General features: G+C 40.0%; 1 protein-coding gene across 5 annotated transcripts in view; it reads left to right on the forward strand.

Annotated features, from left to right (window-relative positions):
* ATP6V0A1 (ATPase H+ transporting V0 subunit a1) overlaps positions 1-15,168 on the forward strand; it is a 54,618-nt gene that overhangs the window by 13,165 nt on the left and 26,285 nt on the right. For 3 of the 5 annotated variants that reach the window (XM_058561022.1, XM_058561021.1, XM_058561020.1), the window contains 7 exons: positions 992-1,089; positions 1,659-1,787; positions 7,510-7,592; positions 7,927-8,053; positions 9,919-10,001; positions 10,608-10,701; positions 12,962-13,174. In XM_058561022.1, the coding sequence (XP_058417005.1) occupies positions 992-1,089; positions 1,659-1,787; positions 7,510-7,592; positions 7,927-8,053; positions 9,919-10,001; positions 10,608-10,701; positions 12,962-13,174 (827 nt within the window). Of the gene's footprint in view, positions 1-991; positions 1,090-1,658; positions 1,788-7,488; positions 7,593-7,926; positions 8,054-9,918; positions 10,002-10,607; positions 10,702-12,961; positions 13,175-15,168 lie in introns of all 5 variants that reach the window. The other 2 variants (XM_058561019.1, XM_058561018.1) reach the window with 1 other exon arrangement.

Genomic DNA, 15,168 nt, shown 5'->3' on the forward strand with positions numbered 1-15,168 from the left:
CCATGGGGCTGGCCTGGTTTCCTCATTTATTAAGTGAGAACACCTAGGGCCAGCCCCAGTGGCCTAGTGGTTAAGTTTGGCGCTCGCTGCTTTGGTGGCCCGGGTTCGGTTGTTGGGCATGGACGTACACCACTCGTCTGTCAGTGGCCATGCTATGGTGGTGGCTCATATGCAAAAAGAGGAAGATTGGCAACAGATGTTACCTCAGGCAAATCTTCCTCAGCAAAATAAATAAATAAGTAAATAAATAAATGAGTAAATAATGAGGAAATCAGAGATCAGAGAGGTTAAGTGACTTGTCCAAGAACATAAGTGGTCGTGATGGAATCAGTATTTGAATCCAGGTTGTTTCATCTGGCTCCAAAACCTGTGATCTTGCTACTGTACCATACCAGCTTTCAGTTAGCTGATAGGTAAATTTGGTTCCTGCCCTAAAAAAAAAGTCAGTTGTTGTCACCTGGAACACTGTTCTCTTCTGGTGTTTTGGGGCCGTATTCTGTGTCTTGCTTTTTGGTTTTTGTTTTGCTTTGTTTCACTTAAAACTGACCTGATTGTTTTCAAATGTAATGACCCTTTTGATCTGGAATTGTCTCACTAGTGTGCCAAGTCTGAAATAGTCCATGGAATTGTGCTCTTCCGTAGCTCTGCTCTGCCACCCGATGTCTGTAACCGGAACCAGCATACTTCGGGGTAGTAGTCACACAGGTGGAGAGCTGAAGTAAATGAGGACCAGATTTAAGGTCAGAAGAGGGAAAGAAGACAGTAGGGAGATGTAACCCTTTTTGGGGTAGCTATGTTTCAGAGAGTGTAGGGTAGGAGGAAGAGGAATGTGAAGAAAAAAGCATTTACGTCTTCTGCTTCTTTTGTGTGAAAGTATCTTTCTTAGAATGGAGCTCCTTTCAGCCAGGTTTTGGGTCCTATTATTTTTTCCTCGAATGTTGGCAATTTCAGGCGTGTGCTATACATGAATGTTTTGATTCTGTCATTTTAGGATTTGTTGAGAAAGAGATAAGAAAAGCTAATATTCCAATTATGGACACTGGCGAAAACCCAGAGGTGCCCTTCCCTCGGGACATGATTGACTTAGAGGTAAACAATTCTGAGGAAGCCAGATAAGTTTCTTTCTACTTAAGTGCAAAAATCACTTTCCTGAGTGGATGGAGAGTAGAATAATTCTTGCTATCCTTGTCAGCACTGTCTGTTGATTGCAAGTTTCTTGTGGATGGGATTAAAATTTATTCCCTTTTTTATGGTATAGAACAGTATCTTGAACAGTATCACATGCCACTAAGTAAATGTTTACTGGTTTATTGAAACCTTCTTGGATTAGTGTCAATTTATCTAGTGGTTTATTAATCTCATAGACTAAATGAATAGCCAATAGACTTTTCAATAATTATTTTCTCCATATGAAGTCCTCTGAGAAATTTTACCAAGTGTATAATAGAATCTACAGACAAAGAAAGAGCATTTTAAGCAAAAAATTTTAATAAAGAAAATTGCCCTGGTAAAAATACAGTACTGTCTGGGTAGATGTAAGATAACTTTGACCCATCAAGGTGGGAAGAGTTCTGTGGAATGGATGAATTCATCTGTCTTTCAGAGCAAACATGTTGAGCTTAGTTTGAGTTAATAGTTTGATTTTTTTTTTTCTGTAGGCCAATTTTGAGAAGATTGAAAATGAACTGAAGGAAATCAACACAAACCAAGAAGCTTTGAAGAGAAACTTCCTGGAACTGACCGAATTAAAATTTATACTTCGCAAAACTCAACAGTTTTTCGATGAGGTCAGACTATTGTTTCTTTTTGTATTTGAGCGGATGATATTACACCCGCACAAGTGGGCCATATTTTTATTCTAATAATTATTTTAATTTGCTAGTTTGAAAGCACTACCATTTTTGCACTCTGTTTTAGTTGAACAAATGTCAGATTATGTTCCATTTTTCATGCAGTACACAGCCAGCCATGGTTTTGTATATTTTTGCATTTTCTGCAATTTTTCATCTCAAGATAGGAAAAGGAACTCTAAAGTAGTTGTATAAACATAGTTAGTTGAAATTTTTACATTATATTTTAAGGTAAGTAAATACTTAAAGTTGAAGCAACAAGAAACATTTGGTTATATGTGAAATTATAACAAAGGGTTTACTCTCCAAACCTTTTGTCATCAAATTAAAATTTTTGTTTTGTTTTGTTTTTGTTTTTGTTTTTTTTTAATTTTTATTTTCTATGTTTGATTATCAACCTCTGAGCACATTTTTAACTACTTCAGATAGCACATTTCACACTTTAATTTTTTAAGAGATTTTCCTTATGTTGTATGGAAATATTGGTAGGAATTCTTGGAGTTTCATGTAAACTCAGCTGCATTACCTCATAGGGAAAAATGTTAATAAGCTCTTGGGTTGAAAATGTAGGTGACTAGGTTGCCAGCAACAGCTTGCTGAGGTGACCCCATGGAAAGAATTTGGAACAAGGCTTTCAGAAGGCTTCCTGGGGCTGGCCCAGTGGCGTAGTGGTTAAGTTCTCGCTTTCCGTTTTGGCGGCCCAGGATTTGCAGGTTCGGATCCTGGGCGCGGACCAATGCACCACTTCTCAAGTCAGGCTGTGGCGGCGTCCCATATAAAGTAGAGAAAGATGGACACGGATGTTAGCCCAGGGCCAATCTTCTTCAGCAAAAAGAGGAGGATTGGCAACGGATGTTAGCTCAGGGCTAATCTTTCTCACTCACACACACACACACAAAAAAAAACCAGAAGGCTTCCTTCTCCTAATTAAACCTGGGGAGGAGTCTTAGCTTTCAGCCTGGACATGCTTTTTCTGATGGCCTAGAACATGGATAACTCTCTTTTTTACAAGTGTCTTTGCCACCAGATTAGCAACATCAGGCACTTCAGAGATTGTTCCAATCACTGTTCAGTGTGCCTTCCCATAAAGTTCTTTATTTCCTTTGCTCAACAAAAAATATTGTGGCAAAGCTTTTAAAAAAATAGAGGGCCCTATGTAGTTAGCATCTGATATGTTCTCAGTTCTACTTTTAATTTCTGGCTTTTGAGGAAAGAACAACTCTCAGTAGTTCTCTAGACTGGAGCAGGGATTCTCCAACCAGCAGCATCAGCCTCACCTGGGAACTTGTCAGAATGCAAATTATCAGTCCCCACCCCAGACTTTGTGTGTCAGAAACTCTGAGGGTGGGGCCCAGCAGTCTGTTTTTGCCAGCTGATTCTGAGGCAGACTAGTTTGAGAACCACCAGGCTAGAAAAATTTAGCTGAAGGTGTGCGTCATTCCTCAATAACTAAGGATTTGAGTCAGAGAAACCATGCTAATTAAAAAGATCTGCTGGGGTGAGGGGAAGGGGAAAAGCTCCTATGAATTTAATTGCCTGGTCCTCCCAAGAATCAGAATCTGGCTAAATATCAGGAGAGGTTTGGTGTGAATATTCAGCTTGCTCGCTGAGTTGAGAATTTTGAAACTGATGGTAACTTCTTTTACCAGTCCCCAAAATCACATTAGAGGGTGTGGGGCAGTGTGATTAATTCTTTCCAAGTGTTTCAGGTCTTTTGCAACACGTATGGCCACTTATGCCATATGGTTTTAATGAACAAATAATCTGCAATTCTAGTATGCTCACTGAGCATTTGATGAGCACCTACTCTTTGTGAGGCATAAGATGAGTAAGACGTGGTCCCCGAGTTCAAAGAATATATCACTTAGTCATATGAGGAAACATCCCCACACACATTGCCTTTGTATGCTCACAGATGTGTGCTTTTCTAAATGTGTCCAAGCTGCTGCCCATGATCCAGTGTAAACCTGGCCTCAAGCTCAAAGGTCAGCTCCTTATTATCATTTGGGACTTAATTCTTTTGCCCTCCCCGGCTTTTTTCCCTTTTGATATAGCCTGTAGTTTACTGCTGGGATGTTGCTGACCTGTATGAAAATGTCTTGCATAACCTCCTGGGTTTAAGGATTGGAATAAGCTTCCTAGTCTAGTTCATTCTGGGAGAAATTCTGAATAAAAATTGACAAATAGTCTCCCTTCAGGGAAATAGTTTTTTAAACTGTTAATTTTATAATTAAAAAAATAGTAAAAATAAGAAGAACCACTTGGAAAGATGATACAAGATTTTAAAATCGTGAGTTATGGATTTAGGAATTTTCTTTCTGATTATTAAGTCTCAACACGAAATGCCCATGCTGAGAAGGCAGGCTTTACGTCCTCATGACTTTCATGACCTGTCCGTGGTAGGTTGTCTGCCCGCTCCTAGTCATGCAAAACATTTTTTTTTTAATCTCTGGAAGTACTGGTGGGCATGAGGCCTTGGCTGTGAGAGGTTCTTCCACTGCTTTCATCATCAACCTCTCTGGTTCCTCGCACCATCGCCATAGTGCAGAAAGTCTTCTACAAGAACCACCCTGCCTTTCTTTCCCTTTTCTCTTCACTCTCACTGAGTGCAGAGTCCGTGCCTTGCCCTGCTGTTGCTGAACAGGAGTCTCAGTGTCACTGCTGTGACAGGAGAAAAGGCCTCACAGAGTAGCGTGTCTGCACATGCAAGTGCATGCTTTAAATAATGCAGAAGGTGAGGAAACCTGGACCCTCAAATCTCAGAAACATAAGTTTTTCATGAGAGTTTCGTCCATGCCTGAAATTATGATATTCGCAAATGCCCTAAAACACTACCAATTTTAAATCCTTCTTTTTTATATAATTTGGTGAATATGATCAATAATTTATAGTAATGAGTTAGCAGAAAATGGCTAAATCGGAAAATGATTCTTTCCTTCTTTAGGCGTAGGGGTTATGACTGGCAGGGTGTGTAGAAGGGGAAAAGGAAACATGTATTGAGTCTTCTTATGATTTAAGATGATTACAAATTTGACTTAGCCACTTCTTATACAGAGCATTTAAAATGACTTGTTAATGATTATCCTTTTCTCAGTCTTCTTGCTTATGAAGAACTATAAGAGCTGGAGAGATTTCTCTGCATCTTTTACCATAAGCACCATAGCATATGAGAACGTAAAGAAGACTGGAAAAGTAATGGTTAATGGCATGCAGATCCCTGCCTTCCTTTCCTTCTGCGTTTTCTACCCATCTGCTTTCTTTACTTTCTTTCCCATCTGCCATCTCCTTTGGGGCTTGCGTGAATACCTTCTGATGAAGTGTAATTTCTGTCTTAATGTAGGTGGAAGTAAAAGTGTTTGCTCTTGGTAATTAATGTAGCTTAAACTGGATGTGCTGCTTATACTTAGGTGTAGAAATAGAACTACTCAAGTTCTACTTCTTCCTTTTTCAAGGCATAGTTTCAGTATTCTGATTGGGGAAGGGGTAAACCAGAGGGCATAGCAAGTAATTAGAGGAACACTGGCAGTGTTGTTATTGTTATTAGAGAACCAGATTAGGATTTAGATACTCGATGACATGGTTTTAGAGATTGCTGTGAAGGCCCTCAGTTAGTGGCTCTGGTCATCCTAGTTTCCCATCAGGCACAATTATTTAATTAAAAAATTTTTTAACTTTCTCTCTAAGACTTAGGATTCTTAAGTATGAAGTAGTAAAATTACTAAATAGAATATTTTTGCAAATTCTATTTAATTTTAATTCTGTTGGTTTTTTTATACCCAGAGAGTCCCAGATACAGTCTTTGGAGTAGTCTGGTTGCTAAGTGCTGGTTGCTGTTCCATCAGTTGTCCCCTTTAGAGCACATATGTTTTGCACTGAGTCTGATCTTTAGGATTTACTTAATCCAGATCTTGTGAACTGTGCACGGAAGGAGGCGGGAGTCTTGTGAGTAGCAGTCAGTTTCACTGATTTGTGCCAGGGGGTATCCCAAGAGTAAGTTGAAATGCTGTAGTCATCTGGATCCTCAAAACTAGTTGCCTGTGGCTTGCAGTCAGCTGATTTGATTTCAAGTAGAAACAAAAAGAGCCTCCTAAACTTCCATTTGACAGCAAGTGGTAATCTGTGCCCCCATTATCTCATCTTAAACTTTTCCAAATCTCATGATAGTATTTTTCTGCCTTTCTGGTATACTCAGTGTCTGCCCTTCCCTTTTTTTTTTTTAAATCAAGGTTGATTCTGCTTCTAGAATTTGCTTCCCAAAACAATTGCTTTTCACTTTTTCAGGCTTTCAGACTTACCACCTGGTTTATACTCAGTTTTTTTCCTCCCTCTTTGACTGTTATATTAATGGTCCTATGATTTTATCAAGTGAGGTTCCCTTATGGCACTTTTTGATAGCGAGGTTGACAGGAGTAGAATCAAATTGAAATTTGGAATGAAAATGATAGAGAAAAGTTTTCCTGACTTTTAGTTTAGTTTTGCTTTTGAAAAGGGAGATTGTTCTGGCTTACTTCTAGTCTTTGGTCAAACAAGTAGCGCGTTGAGTAGTAAAGTTTGCAAGATAAAAGTCAGTAGAGCAGTCAGTTGGCCTCTATTTTTTAGGGTTGCTTCTCCTTTCTAATGAGAGTAAAGGGTGGTCAAATGTGTCTCATAGAGAGAGGCTAGAAATATAGACCTACATCTGAGAAGGTCCCTCTCCTCCTTCATTTCATTGTATAAACTGTCATGGTGGAAATCATTTTAAATCTAAACAATTAAACCAGGCCATGAGCTCCATATTGGCTTATTATCTGTTACTTTTTCTTCACTTTACTTGATTTAGATTGTTGGCTTAAGCTATGTTCTCAAGAATCTTTAAACTGTAAAGCCTACATGAACTTTTTAATATTCCTAGATATGTTTTCACTTTTTCTTGCCTTTATGGATAACAGTGGAGGCCCAGGCCTGCCCGGCTATTGTGTTTCTTATCCTTTTGGAGAAAGAAATACTCTTTAAATCCTATGGTTTGGAGCATTTTGTATATTGGCCATGCTGAAAGTTGTCATGTTCTGAATTTTTAAGAGCATAGAAAACCTAGATATCTGGAGATGCCCCTTCTGTCTTTCTTCAGATCACAGTCTATTTAAGACGGTGATGGGGCCTTGCTTTCTTCCTTGGAAAGAGTCTCCATCTTTTACATTCTCACTCAGGGAAAAGTCTTTGTAGCAACCTAGAAATTTGATGTTGAGAGTATCTGCAGAGCTGCCTTGTGTTTTTGCTCAAAAGGAAGAAACACTTCAGCTTCTATCTACATGCAAAGGTATTTCCTGGTACTTTCATGGCTCATTCAGGGAAACATAGGAGAAAAAATGGCTTCCACCAAGTAACAGATTTATACATATCACCATCATTTCATGTTTTTTCTTTATTCCTTGTTTCTAAAACCATTTCCCTAGATGCTTTACTGGGGCAATTATGCTTTCTTTACCTCTTGTTTCTTTCCTTCGTTTTCTCCTCATTCTTGTCTTCTTTTTATGGGTATGTCTTCTCTTTTGGTGGTTTTTTTCTTTTTTCATCTTTATTTTCTGAACTTATCCTGGTTCCTCGTTCCCTGCATGCCACTAACTATTTTCATTAGATATTAATTGATTTGTGAATTCAGGCTGAATTGCATCATCAGCAGATGGCGGATCCAGACCTGTTGGAAGAGTCCTCATCCCTCTTGGAGCCAAGTGAGATGGGAAGAGGCACACCTTTAAGACTTGGGTAAGTACCACTTCCACCCTCCATACACAGTGGGGTCATGTTCATTTTTGCTGTTCAAAAGAGCAGTGAGACTGGGCATTCACTTGCTCCCAGGATATACTCTCTTCTTAACCTGTTAAGAGGTGTTCCTAAGTCACTTTGGATTCAGTTCCTGGGTTGTTCTGTCAACCCTCTGCTGGGTCCAGGAATAAGACTTTGGCAGCCTTCTTGCCATAACAATGCACAGTCTCATGTTTGTTGTCTTTGCCCCTCTCCTCTCACTTTCCTTCTTTGTCTTAAAGCTTCTGACCCGTGGCACGCAATAGAGTTCCCAGTCTGCCTCTTCTCCCCACAGCTTCGTGGCTGGTGTGATTAACCGGGAGCGCATCCCTACCTTTGAGCGCATGCTTTGGCGGGTGTGCCGTGGGAATGTGTTCCTGCGACAGGCTGAAATCGAGAACCCCCTGGAGGATCCTGTGACTGTAAGACAAGGAAATTGCGTCCCGTGGAGTAGGTCTTGTAAAGGGAGCTCAGAGCAGTGCCACAACATGGTACCACCTGAATCTGACCCTCCCACAGAGGATCCCTTATGTTTAACCCTGCTTTGATCTGTGAATTCCAAGGACTGCTCTTTTCCTCTTAATTTCTATCATATGTGTACGTATAATGTATACATGACATATACATTTTCAAGTCTTACCCGTGTAGGTATTATTTTGATTGGAAATATGTTTTTCCAAGTTATTTTAACTTACTTTATTTGAAAACTTATTTTTAGCTTTATATGTTTTCTGTTACTTATCTGGGACCAAAAGAAAATTAGCTTTCTATGAAAATTAACCTAAAGCAAGACATCTGGTTCCAAGTTTGGTAATATCCATGTGTAAAAAGAGAAGGAGAGATTTCCTAAACTGTGATCTCTTTAAGTTGATGAAATTTTAGTTGGTAAGGTTTTTTGTCTACTTGTTTATTGGGAGATTTAGAAACTTAGTTTAAAAATATATATATTGTGCAAGATAGAATGATCTTCCCCACCCAATGCTTTGGAAAATAGGAACGGCTTAACATCTTGGCATTTGACATAATGGGACAGAGTTCTTAACATGAAACCTACATTAAGTGTGGTGAGTCCTGATTTCAGGGAGCACAAGTAAAGATTAAATGTTCTGCAAAAAATTTACTTCACTTTTGTATTAGTATTATTTAGAAGCCTGGACTTGGTTTTTCTGTTTCAAATTATCTTTTTGATTTCTTAAAGTAGTATTCTTTGCTCTGCCTAAGAAGGGAGATTGAATTGTGAGACTTCTCAGAGTGGGTGGGTCATACAGCTAAAAATGATCTGTTTATGTGGTTTTTATCCTAAGTACTGAGTAGGAAGGAGTGTGGTGACACTTAGGTAACAATGAGTCCCCTTACCCAGAGGAGCAGTTTTGTAGTCTCACTGAAGGCTGTCTGGGTTGTAGACACATTGCAGTCTGCAGTGACACCTAATGTGGAGCTGTTCTCAGGAATATTCAGCCAAGTTTCTGGGCAACAGAAACATTATTTTATCAACAAATCAAGGACAGAGAGGGTCTGTATATCAACAACAGAGCAGCTACGCAAAGAATGTGCTCCAGTTTATTCCTAGAGAATTTAGGAATTTAAGACTCTTGAGCCTTATTTTCTTTATTCCTCATCCCTTTTATCCTTCTAAAGTTTGTTTGTGACATCTTATTATAAAAGCTCTATAAGAATATGAGAAAATAAGGCAACTAGAGACAATCCTGGGTAACACCCAGTGCAGCTTATTTTTCTGATCTTTCCTTCCAGTCCTTGCATCAGACTTCAGGTGTAAACTTGGTATTTGAAATGGATTGCCTTCCTCCTGCCACTTAAAGTCTAAATTAGCATGAATCATAAGATTCTATGTCAACATTCTTCCCAGCTGCTCCGTGCCTTGTAGTTACTCAGTCCCCTTTATCTGAGAATTTCTAAGCATGCAACAGGCAGGAATGGCTTCCTTCTCCTTCCTCTCCTGTATACTTTTGTCATTCAGGCAATATAAGATTTAAAGTTGAATAGGTAAATAGGGCTAAATTGTGCTAAGGGGAGAATCATCTTAGCGTCCATGTCAAGCTCCTGGTTGAGTTTAAAAACAAATACAGAAAGATTTTTGTGAATTAGAGATTATAGGGCAAATGTTCTTATAGTTGAGCTTAAGAAGTGGATTGAGGATAGTGGTTAAAGTACAGGGTTACCGTATCCTTAAAGGATTTCTGTTGTCCGTATATCACCAAGAAAGTAAGTTAAGAAGTTTTTTTCCACATTAGAAGTCTGAACTCCCGGTTTTTGGTTTGGGGACTAGGGCGACTACGTGCACAAATCTGTGTTCATCATTTTCTTCCAAGGCGATCAGCTGAAAAACAGAGTCAAGAAAATCTGTGAAGGGTAAGAGAAAAGTGCCTCCTCCAAGGGTGCAGCCATGCCACCTAACAGAATAGTGAAACACAAACCCATTTCGTCTAACTTGATGCAGTGAATATATATTTTAATAATGTTAGAGCTATTTTAAAGAATTAGAAATGGCCTAAGTTCAGTTTTTAAAAGTACCGTCAAAACCACAATTTCCTTTCCTTAGAAAAAAGTAATTAGGACTCATGGTTCATAAATGCTACATTGTTCTGGGACAGTGGGTCTGCATACTCAGCAGTGTGTCATAGGCACTGTGCCCTTAAACTTTTCTGAAATTCTGCCCATTAGGTCTTTTTTCCATGCCATTTTTCTCCAATAATTTATAATATAGCTTGTATTACTGGCTTTTTTTTTTTTTTTAATCTAAGGGAATTTAATACCTTCAGAGAATGTCAAGATAGTTCAAATATTGCTGTTCTGTCTGTAGGCCACGTCTCATAAATAATTATTATTGATTAGTGCATCAGTCTGAACTAATCCTATTTTGGTTCTTCTAGTAAGTTAGGATTACTGTCTGAGATTATTTAAATGGGTTAGGTTAAGAAACTTCGATGTTCCTCAGGCTGTGTCTGTATGTTCCAGGTTCCGGGCTTCACTTTATCCCTGTCCTGAGACACCACAGGAGAGGAAGGAAATGGCTTCTGGAGTTAATACCAGGATTGATGATCTCCAAATGGTACAGAGGGCTGGAGGGAATTTGTTTTTGTGAAATACTACAATAGAAGACCTTTCTTCTTCCTTGAAACACTAACACTTAGTTTATTAGGCACCTGCAGCAGCCCAGGATACCAAAAAAAGAAATATCCATGGGTAATATATCCCCTTGGGAACTGGGGAAAAGTTTCAGGGAATGATTGTTAAAAATAGCATTAATCATCTTCAAACGAGATAGGAATACTATGCCTCTGAAATTGTTGTTGCTTGGAGTATTCAATTCCCCTCCTCTTCATGAGCTTGAGATATTTTTTATAATAAAAAAAAAAAGTATGCTTAGTTAAGAAAAAAAAATTAAATAATACAGAAGTACGTATAAAGTCAATTCTACTGTGTCACACACACACTCTTCCTCCAGAGGCAGCTACTCTCAACAGCTTGGTGTGTATCCTTCTGGTCACCTTGGGTCTTAACCACACAGTCTAGCCAAAGAGCCCTGGTGTAACTCTTGTACCCAAGAAGAGATTGCATGAGATTTTTACCAGATTGCAGTGTATGTGGCTTACACACACAGTGGTTGTCACAGGGTTCTAAGGAAGGAGTCGTGATTTATGTGTACATGGAAGGAAAAGGGTGGCCAGTTGGAGCTTTGTTCCCTGTTGAATGAGTGCGATGATTGCCCCCTTGGGACGGTAATAAACATACTTAATCCCAAAGGCAGTTCTTTCCAGCAGTGGCAAAATTGTCAGAGATAGGTTGTAACTCCCATTTCAACTCCCTTTCTCATCTTTCCCTCCAACCCCCAATGTATATGACCCACCAACTTGACCTATTGCCAGCTCCTTTTAGATACACTTATCTGTTTAACCAAGGGAAGAGAGTTTTTTTAGAACTGCTGGTGGGTGATAGGCCATATTAGTACATTCTGCGTTCTAGGGCTGTCTTATCCCCTCCCAGGCTTGTGGGTAAATTTTAAAGAGCATGTGCAGTGGTCATTATAAATGATCGGAATTTGATTTTTAAAACATCCAGCTATGTGAATTGAAACCTTAAAAAGGAATTGAATACCAAGGAGTGAGATGTGGGGGTGGGAGATGGGGAAAGAGAAAAGCAAATAGAACATTGCCTACAAGTTTATTTAGCATCCTTCCAGGAGTTTTAATAGTAATTGTGAAATTGTCAGCCAGAAAGAGAGAAAGTAGCTTTGTTCCTTTATTCTCAAGTGATACAAGAGTTTCCCTAGCAGGCCATGGCTTTTTTTTTCCGTATGGAAGTCACCTTCTACTGCCCAAGACAGTTTTTCAGGGAGCAGTTACTAATTTTTTTCTGTACTGACTTGAAGAGCCAGCTGTGATGAAGACTTAAGCTAAAATGGTTAGTACACAGCTTTTTCCCCTTCAGAGAAATGTGGAGATTTAAGATAGATTTTCATGCAGAAGTATGAGTGGTGGGTTGCTTACCCAATTTTGGCTTAGCCCCTCTTTTGCTATTGAAATCTTAAATATTTGGCAATAAGGCAACAGAATGTAAAGTGTCCCTGCCCCTTGCTCCCATTCTAGTCTTGGCAATGTGATTCCTTTGAGGGAAATCTGTACTAGTTTCCAGAGGATCAGCACTGAAACGTTTTCCACCCAAGAAACCTGACAGAAAGATAAAGCCTTATCTGCCCTGTGAGGACAGTGTATGTGGCCATCTAAATCTCCTCTAAAGGCCGTGGGTCCTCCTGACCTCACAGGGTCTCCTCTCGCCTGTTCCCTGGCATGGAGTCTCTCTTGGCATAGGTGGTTGGTGGTGTTCAGCACTGCCTCTTTCCCACCAGTCTCTGGTGCTGACTTATGCTTAGGAGTTTCTGCAACTCGCTGTTTTTAAGTATGGATTTGTTACTTTGTCAGTTCCTGGGCCAGTGATGCTGACTTCTTTGAGTCTGAGTTACAGGCTCCACATGGAAAGTCATCTCTCTTTAATGATCCAAATCAAAGCCAGTGACCTACATTGTTGTGCCGTGGATTGGTAGTAATATTAAATATAGAGAGAAAAGCTAAAAACCATTTTCTCAAGTTTCTCTTCAGCTTGAGGCTAAATGAAAATGAGTGTTAGTAACTAGAACTCTAATTTCTTGTAATTTGGCAAGAAAAAGAAAAGGCCATTCTAGCCAGAAGAAGAAAAAAACAGAAAACAGATCACCACAACCCTTTGCAGAAAGCTGTGCCTCTGCCATTCATATCCTGAGATCTAAGACTGGTGTTAGAAGGATCTCTCCCTTGTTCTTTATCTCCCAAAAGGTTCTGAATCAAACAGAGGATCACCGCCAGAGAGTTCTGCAGGCAGCTGCTAAGAACATCCGTGTCTGGTTCATCAAAGTGCGGAAGATGAAGGCCATCTACCACACTCTGAACCTGTGCAACATAGACGTGACCCAGAAGTGTCTGATTGCAGAGGTCTGGTGCCCGGTCACCGATCTCGACTCCATCCAGTTTGCACTTAGAAGGGGCACGGTGAGTCCCCCACAGCTAGCAGTGCAGTGTATAGACCAGAAGACAGGTTCCCGTCAACAATAACATTTAATCATTTACATTCGTGTGTCATTTTTACTTTCAGCGTTCTTTAATATACTCATCCTGTACTCGTCTTGTATCCTAACAATACTTTTTCTATATCCTTGTTTTCCAAATGTGTTCAGAAATGGCTAAATGACTTGATCATATGCCCATGCTTCTTCAGGGTAGCTCACAATCAGAAGAACATCAGTTTCCTGGGGCTGGCCCAGTGGCGTAGCAGTTAAGTTGGCACGCTCCACTTCAGCGGCCCGGGGTTCGCTAGTTCGGATCCTGGGTGTGGACCTACTCACTGCTCATCAAGCCATGCTGAGGCGGCATCCCATATAGAAGAGCTAACACTCTACAACTATGATACAAAACTATGTGCTAGGGCTTTGGGGAGGGAAAAAAAAAGAAGATTGGCAACAGATGTTAGTGTAGGGCCAATCTTCCTCAAAAAAACAAATAAAAAAAAAGAACATCACTTTCCTGATCCACTCTCTGTCCATTAGACTACTTTCGTGGTATAACCCTAGTAGTCCTTTTCAATAGTTAGAGCTACTGCTCTGTCCAGGGCACTGATCTAGGGGCTGAGAGATACAGAGATGTAAAAAATATGCCCTCAAGTATCTTATGATTTATTTGGAGAGGCTGACATGCAAACATACAAAACACTCTATGCTAAGAGTGGTGTATATGTGTGGAGGGAGGGTGCTAGCACTCCAACTAGGATGATCGAAAAAAGCTTCAAGAAGAAGGTGGCATTTAATTACAGCTTTGAAGAACAGGTAAAATGTCAGTTGGCAATGACGAGGAGAAAACAGTATGGACAAAGGCAGGAAGTACAGTGTGACCATGCGTGGTTGGGCAAGAACAGGAATTATAATGGGTGAGCTGAAAGAGTAGGAGGTAAACCTAGATGAGGTGGATTGGAACCTAACTGAAGAGTTTTTAAATACCAGATTATAAAGTTTAAATTTTATTTTAGAGGGAGTAGAGAGGGATTGGAAGTTATTTAGCAGTGAAAGGACGTGATCAAAGCAGAGTTTTAAAGGAGTAATCCGTTGATAGTACCTAGGTTGGATTGGGGATTAGAGAGAGCCTGTAGGTGGTGGGTCAGTTAGGAGGTTATTGTAAACACAGAGTAGTAAGTGATAAGGACCCCTAGGGTAAGACCTGACAATGGGAAAAGAAAATAATGATGAATTTGTGAGATATTCTGAAGGAAGAATCAGTAGGTATACTTGGTTTCTAGCAACACACAGGAGAAATACAAGGAGAAAAAATTTAAAATGTTTCTGAGGCATCAAAGCTGAGTGGCCAGTAGAATAATGGTTCCATTAATGCAAGTAAAAGTTCAGCAAGAGAAACTTATTGATAGGGGAAAGATGGTAAGTTCAGTTTCCATCCCATTGAGGAATGGATTGAAATCTACATGGTAATGTCAAGCAGAGAATGGAACAGGTTCTCAATAGAAAGGGCAAAATGAAAGAAATGGGATTCATGAGTGTGGGAGGGAATGAGACCTCCAAGACAGAAAATAAGGAGGCTAAAGATAGATCCTTGTGGGGAGCTGGCCCAGAGGCATAGTAGTTAAGTTCACGTGCTCCACTTTATCAGCCTGGGGTTCACAGGTTTGGATCCCAGGCATGGACCTACACCACTCATCAAGCCATGCTGTGGCGGCCTCCCACATACAAAATAGAGGAGGATTGGCACAGATGTTAGCTCAGGGACAATCTTCCTCAGCAAAAAAAAAACGAACCTTGGGAGGCCCTACAGTGTTATAGGCAAAGGAGGAAGAGCTAGTAAGGAGACAGAAAAGGAATGGTTAGTGAGCAGGAGGGGAACTCCTAAGGAATAAAGATTTTCACCAAAGAAGTGGAAGATCTCCAGTGTTGGGGCTTGCATATGGGAGAAAAGACCTTTGGATCTGGTGATGAATCAGCCAC

This window comes from Diceros bicornis, chromosome 18, assembly GCF_020826845.1.
Source record: "Diceros bicornis minor isolate mBicDic1 chromosome 18, mDicBic1.mat.cur, whole genome shotgun sequence".
Taxonomy (NCBI): domain Eukaryota; kingdom Metazoa; phylum Chordata; class Mammalia; order Perissodactyla; family Rhinocerotidae; genus Diceros; species Diceros bicornis.